The 8,962-nt window shown below is 56.4% G+C and overlaps 2 protein-coding genes across 2 annotated transcripts in view; one reads left to right on the plus strand and one right to left on the minus strand.

The window, feature by feature from the left end:
* The window catches only part of MYO9A (myosin IXA), a 192,851-nt gene extending 191,693 nt beyond the window's left edge, over window positions 1-1,158 (plus strand). Inside the window, exon 44 of the mRNA XM_075432172.1 lies at window positions 682-1,158. Within this exon, the coding sequence (XP_075288287.1) occupies window positions 682-881 (200 nt within the window). The 3' untranslated portion in view covers window positions 882-1,158. The remainder of the gene's footprint in view (window positions 1-681) is intronic.
* A 2,473-nt stretch (window positions 1,159-3,631) lies between these two features.
* Window positions 3,632-7,032, minus strand: NR2E3 (nuclear receptor subfamily 2 group E member 3). The gene is made up of 8 exons (XM_075431779.1): window positions 6,975-7,032; window positions 5,962-6,112; window positions 5,078-5,181; window positions 4,739-4,993; window positions 4,472-4,653; window positions 4,025-4,256; window positions 3,842-3,947; window positions 3,632-3,764 (listed from the first exon to the last, which is right to left on the minus strand). Exons 1-8 carry the CDS (start codon window positions 7,030-7,032, stop codon window positions 3,632-3,634), a joined length of 1,221 nt encoding a protein of 406 aa, XP_075287894.1.
* Between the last annotated feature and the right edge of the window lie 1,930 nt (window positions 7,033-8,962).

The raw sequence follows: 8,962 nt of genomic DNA on the forward strand, positions 1-8,962 counted from the left end.
TTTTCCCCAGACAGGACTCTATTTTTTTTTTAACTATTATTTTTTGGCCAGGGAGGCGATGGGCTGAGCTGTCCTGCCGGTGTCACCACTGTCACCATCTGTCACTTGCCGCTACCACCTTGCTCTATACATTTTTGAACAGGAAATCTCCGGAGGTGTAATAAGCGTAATTTAAAAGTGGTGCCCATGATAGGACTAATTAGCAGTGCTAGCTAACGACTCAGCTCTCGGTCCCTCCCTTGTCATTGTTGTTGTTGCCGTCGGTGGCACCCAGAGAAGCTCTGGGTACCGGAAAACCTCTGGAAAGGTGAAATTAGGAGCCCCAAGGCTAATTAGATTAATAAAGGCTGGATCTGTCCTTTCAGATGGGCTGGGTGTCGCGGGTTGAGGCTCGTCCTTTCCTGAAATGCCACCAAAAAGGGGGAAAATACTAAAAAAATTGAGTTTTCCTGAATATTTTCTGTTTTGCCAGGCATCCCTGCATAGCTGGGTTTTGCCGAGCCGTCCATTGGTCCCCGCTCCCCCTGCCCGAAGTGCTGTTTCTTTCAAGGGATGGTTTATTTATTGGGGGGGGTTATTTTATTTTGGTTTGGTTTTTTTTTTAATTTTTATTTTAATTTCTTATTTTAATATTTTTGTTTTAATTTTTTATTTTAATATTTTTGTTTTATTTTTTTTCAGTGGGGGAAAGCGATAGATGCCGCAGGGAGAGCCGGGGCGCAGGAACAGCATCCGTCTCCACACTGCATCCCAGGAGCGGAGCGAGACCTAGTCAGTCATCCCCTGTCCGAGGGGAAAATGGCATTTTACCATCCCCAGACAGGAAAATGGGGTTTGGGGAGCAACCCAGGATGTGCTGGGAAGGCGGGGGGTGGCCATGAAAATGAAAGCTCCTGGGGAGCCACCCCAAGCCCCCTCCCCATGCCCGGTGCTTGCACCAAGGCCAGCGTGCCTGGAGCTGCTTTAGCTAAAACCCCAGGGATTCCCTCCGAGCCCGGCTCCAGGCCAGGAGGTCCCCGGGGGCAGCTGGGAGGGGGCTCCAGCCTCATCCTTGGCTTCCTCGCCCCGGCGACGTGAGACCACCAGGGATGGCGGATCTGGCCTAGGCAGTGCCTCCAAATATATATATGTATGTGTCTGTGTATATTTCTTCTGAGAGAGAGAGATATATATTTCCCTTATATATACATTTTATATATATAAAGAAAATATATTTAAAAGAATATATATTCTATATATTAAGAAAATGTATATATGTAAGAATATATATATTCTATATATAAAGAAAATATATATAAAATAATATATAAAGAATAAATATGTTTCTTTATATATTTTATATTTCTTGTATATATAATACATATTTATATAAAGAAATGTGAGATATATACTATATATAAAGAATATATATTTCTTTATATCTTATATATTTCTATATAAAGAAATATATATACAAGAAATATAAACACTATGTAAAGTATATATATTTCTTTATATATCTTTTACTATATTTCTTCCGTATGTATAAAGAAATCTGTATATGTTTCTTTATATATTTATATATTTCTTTATATAGAGAGTATATTTATCTATATATAATGAAATATATAAAAGAAATAGGTACCATATATAAAGAATATATATTTATATATTTTATCTCTATTTCTTTATATATATAAAAGTATATATAAAGAAATGTATCTTATATATAGAATATACATAGAATATATATAGAAAATATGCTTCTTTATATATATAAATATATTTGTGTGTGTATATACATATATATAAAGAAATATATATTGAAGGAATATATACATATGCGTATATATAAAAAAAAGATCCTGGCAGGAGCTACCCTGGCAGTCAGCGCTGGTCCCCCGGGAATCGGGGGGCAATGGGGTTTTCCGGGGTCCCTGGTGCATCCCGCTGGCAGCTCCTGCCCGGCCCTCCCTCCAGCAAAGGGCCGCATTTTTGGGGCAAAAAATTGGGTTTTCTGGAGCAGCATGAATGTACTTACTACTGGAAAGGAGAGGGGCTGCGTGCTGTTGTTTATTATTATTTTTAATGGAAATTTTTTTAAGTAATTTATAAGTCTGCTGCGTGTAAATTAAAAACAAAGTCTGTATTGTAAGAGGATATATTATCCTGTGTCAGCCGCGCTAGAAATTGTTTAAAAAAGGAAAAACAAAAAGAGAAAAATAAAAGTGTAATTCTATCAAGGCGACAAATTTCTGGTGCCCCGCAGCCGGGGGACGCTGCCGCCTGTCGCACCCCCGAATTACTGGGGGGGGCTGGGGTTTTTTTTCCTTTCTGCCATCAGACCATGGTGTGTATAAAGTGCAATTTGTGGATTTTTTTTTCCTCAGATCCTCCCCGTGGCTGTACAAAGCGGCTTGGCAAGCCCCTCACCCCGCGCTAATTAAAGAGCTGTAACGAGGAGCGCCTGGCGCTGGGTGCTGTGTTTGATGCTGGGGAGGTCACGGCAGCTCCCCAGGGGCTGAGCCTGGGCTTCCCGCTCGTTCCTGCTCAGGTTATTTAATTCAGATTATATTTATATTCAGTTTATTTCCAATGATTTATTTTCTTTCTTTTTCTATTCAGGTTATTCAATTCATATTATTTCTATTCAGATAATTTATTTTCAGTTTGTTTATATTCAGATTATTTATTTTCATTTTATTTATAGTCACATTATTTCTATTATGTATATTCCAATTATTTAATTCAGATTATTTATATTTAGCTTATTTATGTCCTGATAATTTATTTTCTTTTTATTCATATTCAGATTAATTTTTTTATTATTTATATTCCAATTGTTAATACCCAGCCCCTGCCGTCCCCCGCCCCCCCCATCCGAGGACGGGGACCCCCGAGTCGGCGGCGCGAGGAGGCAGCTGCAAACGCCCTCTTTATTCGGAGCGTAAAACTGGGGGAACACAGGGGCGAGGGTCTGTCACCGCCTGTCCCCTGGGGTCACAGAGCTGGAGTCGCAGCAGGGGCGCCCTGCACCCCGTGAGAGAGGGGCGGTGATTGCGGCTGGGGGGGGACAGCCGGCCCCGGGTGGCATCACCCCCCAGCCAGTGTCACTGCGGGGCTGGCATCACCCTTGGCCAACGTCACCCCTAATCTGGCATCACCCCATGTCCAGTGTCAGCCCCAGGCTGGCACCGTCCCTGGGTTGGCATCACCCCCAGGCCCATGTCACCCATGGTCTGGTGTCGTACCCCAGGCTGGCGTCACCCCAAGGCTGGTGTCACCCTGGGTGGCAGTGGCTCCCTGGGGGTGTTGGTGCCACCACAATGGCACCTTGCCTGGGTCCATAGGTTCCTCTAGGCTGAGTTTGGGACAGTGGCACCCATCAAGGCGCCCTCCCCAGTGAGGTGCTCCCGGTGCATCAGGCACCCACTCGGGGCCATCCCCCTGCCACCAGCTGTCCCCAGTGAAGCTGGTCCCACATCCCAGTTGCCAGCAGCATCCCATGGTCCTGACCACCAGCCTGGAGGTGGGACCACAGGCATCTTCACACCCCACAGCATCCCAGGGTGAGGAGATCTGGGGTGGGGGTGACAGGGTGCCAATGGAGGGTGACAAACAAGCTGGGTGATGTCAGGGGGGTAGGAGGGTGTCAGTTCTTGAACATGTCGCACAGCAACTTCTCCATGGGGGTGTTGCCGATGGTCCGGCGGAAGAAGAGCAGCTCCACACGCTCAGAGGAGATGAAGCGCAGCGCCGGGAGGAGCAGCAGCAGCTTCCCGAATCTGGGGGATGGAGCGGTGGCCGTGAGCAGATGTTCCCACCCCTGGTGTCACCTCTGGGAACGTGGGGCCAGCGGTACCTGACGGGTTGCCCAGGGTAGTGAGAACGGTTGTGCTGGCCCAGCATCACCTGCGACTGGTCCTGCAGGTTCTCCACCTGCTCGGGGTCCTTCAGGCCACGGGTCTCTGTGGGGACAAGGGGGTGACGGGGTGGGGTGGGGACATGGGGACGAGCGGTGGCAGGTGCTGGTGGGTCCCCTCACCTGGTTTGAAGAGCACCACAGCCTTCATGCAGGCAAATTCGGTGGGGTCAACAGCCAAGGCCTTGAAGCGGCCGAGGGTCTCCTGCAGCGCCCGGATGTCCAGGGCGGCCGGCAGCAGCTTGCCAGGGACCGGCTCGGGGACAGCCAGCAGCGGGCAGCTCTCCAGGGGCATGGACCACTGGATGGCACAGAGCAGGAACAGCTCACTCCATGCTTCCTCCAGCAGGATCACCTGGGGAGAGAGGGGGGGCGAGCCCCAAAATCCCGTCACCCCCAAGGTCTTCAGCACCTGCAGCCACCATGGTGGGTTGGGCTGAAGAGCATCTTCTGAGGGGCACCCTGAGACCCTGTGGTGAATGTTGTGGGGGTGCTCCAGCCATCCCCATCCCACTGGTTGCCTACATATTTTGGGATCCCGTCTAACCCATGGGGGATCCCCCACCCCACCTGGTCGCGGAAGGGCAGGTTGGAGAAGACGGGCAGGTTTTTGGCCCATTTCACAGCCATGAAGAGGAGACGTGCTGAGGTCTCGTAGACATTTTCGGGGCTGGCTGCCGGGTACGGTGCTACCTGGTACTCGCCAGCCACCCGCTCCGGCTCACTGCCTGTCACATCTACCGTCTCATCAGCTGTGGGGACAGAAGGGGATGCCGGTGGTCACCCCACTGTGGGGACAACCTCCTGCCCATCCCCTCCCCACCAGTGGCCACCCACCATCCTCGGGCTCCAGCTTGGCGCAGGTCTCGGCCGTCATCAGGCTGGCCATGAAGCGATGGTTGGTGGGCGGCGTGGGTGCTCGGGGACCTGGGGTGACAGCAACGGTGGCACCAGGACCACGGGGAGCTGGGCAGGGGGTGGGGGGAACCTCACGGGTGGTGGCCACATTCTCGGGGGGCAGCTCAGCCTCCAGCTCGATGCTGTCCAGCCGGACCTGGGCCGTGCTGCGGGGCTGGCGCTCGTTCTGCACGGCTGTGGGGACAAGGTGGCATCAGCACCAGCCACACCGTTATCATTCCCGCCATCGGTCACCATGTGTCCCCCAACCCCTCTCACCGTCCTTGTTCATGCCGGCTTGCAGGCACTTCTTCAGCCGGCAGGCCTGGCACTGGTTGCGGTGCGCCTTGTCCACTGGGCACAGCCCTGTCCCCGCCTGGCACCTATGGGGAGAGGTGGCACCTGGCTGCAGCCCCTGGGGTGGCCCCTGTCCCTCAGGGGTGTCCTGCCCCCGTGAGCGTCATGTCCTGGGGATGCTTTATACCCGTTGGAGGTCTTGTTCCCCCCCCAACTGGTGGCCTCCACCCAATGGATGCCCTGCCCCAACAGACACCCTGTCCTATCCATGGGTGCACTCTCCCAGTGAATATCCTGCCTTGATGGGTGTCCTGGCCCATGGGGGATCTGGACCCCCCCTTCAGGTCCCTGCCCCACTAGGTGTCCATCCTGTGGGTTCCTACCCTGTTGGGTGCCTGTGCCCCTAGTCCCTGCCTCACTGGGTGTCCATCCTCAAGGTCCCTGTCCCCTGAGGTCCCTGTCCCACTGGATATCCATTCCCCTGGGTCCCTGCCCTACTGGGTGTCCAACCTCTGGATCCCTGCTCTGCTGGGTGCCTCTCCCACCGGTCCCTGTCCCACTGGGTGTCCATGCTCTGGGGTCCCTACCCTGATGGCTGTCCTTCCCCCTGGGGCCTTGCCCTGCTGGGTTCCCATCCACTGCACCCGTGTCCCTCTAGGTGCTCATCCCCTAAGTCCTTACCCTGCTGGGTGCCCATCCCATGCGTCCCTACGCCACTGGATGCCTGTCTCCCTAGTCCCTGTCCGGCTGGGAGTCCCCCCCCAAGGTCCTTGCCCCTCTGGGTGTCCATCTCCTGGGTCCCTGTCCTGCTGACTGCCTGTCCTCCTTGTCCTCGCCCCATAGGGACCCCCCACCCCTGTCCCCACCTGTAGATGAGCTTCCTGCGGACGCTGCGCTTGAAGAAGCCGCTGCAGCCATTGCAGGCATAGATGCCGTAGTGCTTCCCGCTGCTGGTGTCCCCGCACACCTTGCACAGCAGCACAGGGCTCAGTGCCTTGCCGGGGGCCGGGCTCAGCCCTGCGGGAGCAGAGCCACCACATTTGGAGTGATTGAGGACACCCCGATGTCCCTCATCCCTCCCGCCAGTCCCCACTGCCCCCCAGCATGCTGGTGATGGGGTGGTTTCAATCTCCACTGGTTCAGCCCAGGGCTATGGATGGGAACACCTCCGGGACTCCAGGGATTGCATATGGGGTTCGGCATCTCCCCACACCCCAGCACCCGGGGCGCTGCAGGATGAGCTCTCACGGGACTTTTAGAAGGGGATGAAATGTTGTCCCTAGCGATGGGGACAACAGGTGTCCCAGTGAGGGGACACTGGGCATCCCAGAGAAGGGTTACAGCAGCAGGCAACGGGGACCCTGGAGAAGGGCCAGGGACCGTGGGCATCCAGAGAGAGTTGTGGCTGGGGAATGCAGGCATCCTGGCCCAGTGAAGGACCACAATGGAGACCCTCAGCATCTGGGAGAAGGGTGATAGCTGAGCATCCCAGGCATCCAGGAGAAGCACCTCAATGCAGATACCCTGGGTGTCTTGGAGAAGAACCATGATGAGGACCCCAGGCATCCCAGATAAGGACTTTGATGGGGACCTCCACCATCCTGGTGAAGGACTGCAATGGGCACCCCAGGCATCTTGGAGAGGGACCACGATGGGGACCCCAGCCATTCTGGAGAAGCTACATGACGGGGACCCCAACCACCCTGGAGAAGGACCATGACAGAGACCCAGGGCATATTGGAGAAGGACCACGATGGGAATCCGTGCCATCCCTGAGAAGGACCGTGTTGGGAACCCCAGCCATCCTGAAGAAAGACCCCCCGCCAGCCACCGCGGTCCAGCCGCGTCGCACCCGCTCCGGCAGAACACCACCTCTTACCCGTGGGGCTATCATCCAGCCCAGCGCTCACCACCGACCCCGCCGGCGACGCAGCCATCCGGTACCCGGCGTTCCCAAGCGCTCCCTCTCCCCTCCCTCCAGCTGCCACTGCGGTGGGTGCCCCCGGGGTCCGGTGGGGCGATGGGTGCTCCGGCAGTTCTGTGGACGGCGGGGCTCTTGCCTTGCTCTCTTCAAGGCAGCTTAGCGCTAGGCGCTGTGTAAGCAGCCGCCTCTTTGTCACCCTCTTAATCTTTAGTGTCTGCGCGGGGCGGCAGGGGGGGATCAATCAGCCACGCGATGAAGAATTAAAAAGGTGCTGAGCCCCAGCCCTGCAATCCTAAACCGCACAACACCCAAGCCACCCACCCCGCCACGGGCCACCGTGGGGGGGGTGTCACCCTGCCACCACGTGTACCCCCATCCCACCCAGCACTGCGAGGCTGAGATTGTGGCGGAGGTGGGAGTTGGGGCAGGGTAAGGACCCCCCATATGTGTCCTCCCCCTTGGGAGCCAGCGGGTCCTATAAGCGCATAAGCCCTGTGATAAGGCGGTTAGAGGGGAATAACGAAAAGTGGTAATTAAGGGGGGTAATTTCCCTGTCCCCAAGTAATTAATTACCGGCCCTGATGGCGAAGGGAGAGGGATGCTCAGGGAGGCCCACCCCCCCCGTGCCTCAGTTTCCCCTCCGGGGGGAGGCAGGGGCCCCGCGGGCGTTGGGCTGGGGCTGCTGACACCGCAGCGGGTGGGGGCCAGGTGGCCCCCGGGTTACGCAACCGCCGCTAAACCCTCACCGTGACAGGGCAGCACAATTTGGGATTTGAGGGCTTTAGCCGCTAAAGCCCCTCTGCCCAGCCCAGGGGCATGGTGAGTGGCCACTGTCACCCGCCCCAGGTTGTGCCCAGGGATGGGCCAGGCTGTGGCTGGGTGCCCCCAGCCCTCCGTGTCCCTCCCTGGGGGGCTCAGCCCGCGGCCCCGCCGGTGCTGCTGCCATCTGTGACCTCGGCAGAGGCATCCCAGGGGACGAGCGCTGGCAGCGGGTCCCTGCTGAGGGCTGGCGGCAGTGACACCAGTGGGGCCAGGGGCCACCCCCCGTCATCCCCGCCTGCTGCGTGGCTCCATCATCCCTCCCCGCTGCCTGCATCCTGCCTCCATCCCCGCTGCCTGCAGCGTTGCTCCGACACCTTGCGTGCTGCATGGCTCCATCACCTCCATCTGCAGCATTGCTCCACCACCTCCGCCTGCTGCATTGCTCCATCACCTCCACCTGCAGCATTGCGCTATCACCCTGCCTGCTGCACGGCTCCATCATCACCTGCCTGCAGCATTGCTCCATCACCTCTACCTGCAGCATGGCTCCATCTCCCTTCCTGCTGCACAGCTCCATCGTCCTTGCCTGCAGCGTTGTCCCTTCACCTCTGCCTGCATCCTGGCTCCACCACCCCTGCCTGCAGCACCCCTCCAACCCCCGGGACCCCCCGTCCCCCCGGGGTGCCCCGTCCCACCCCGCAGCCCCCCGTCCCGTGGCAGGCCCCTGCCCTGACCCAGATCTCTGACAGCCGCCATCTGCGGCAGTGGCCGCCCTCCTCCCTCGGCAGAATTATGACGAGGGGCTAATGCGGCAGGAGCAAGCTGTCACCTTGCCCTGCCCGTCCCTGGCCCGCAGCTTAGGTGCCTCCAGACCCTCCAGCAGAGCTGCACCCATGGGTGAAACAACCCCCTGGGCCCGATCCGGGGGTGTCGGGAGCACCCGCACCCAGGGTGCCAGCTCACCCATGGGTGATATGGGCACCCAGTGCCGGGGGATGCCGGGGAGTGGCCAGCGTGGCGATACACGCTGAGTCGGCTAATTTGGCCGTCCCCTCCTCGCCGTCGGGTAAAAGCCAGCTCCAGAGCAGGGATTTGGGAGGGGGATTAGCCAGGCCAACCATCTGCTGCAGGCCAATCACTGGCACGCCCAGGAAAGCCAATAATTACAAAAATACGGTTTC

Source organism: Opisthocomus hoazin, chromosome 10 (genome assembly GCF_030867145.1).
Source record: "Opisthocomus hoazin isolate bOpiHoa1 chromosome 10, bOpiHoa1.hap1, whole genome shotgun sequence".
Taxonomy (NCBI): Eukaryota; Metazoa; Chordata; class Aves; order Opisthocomiformes; family Opisthocomidae; genus Opisthocomus; species Opisthocomus hoazin.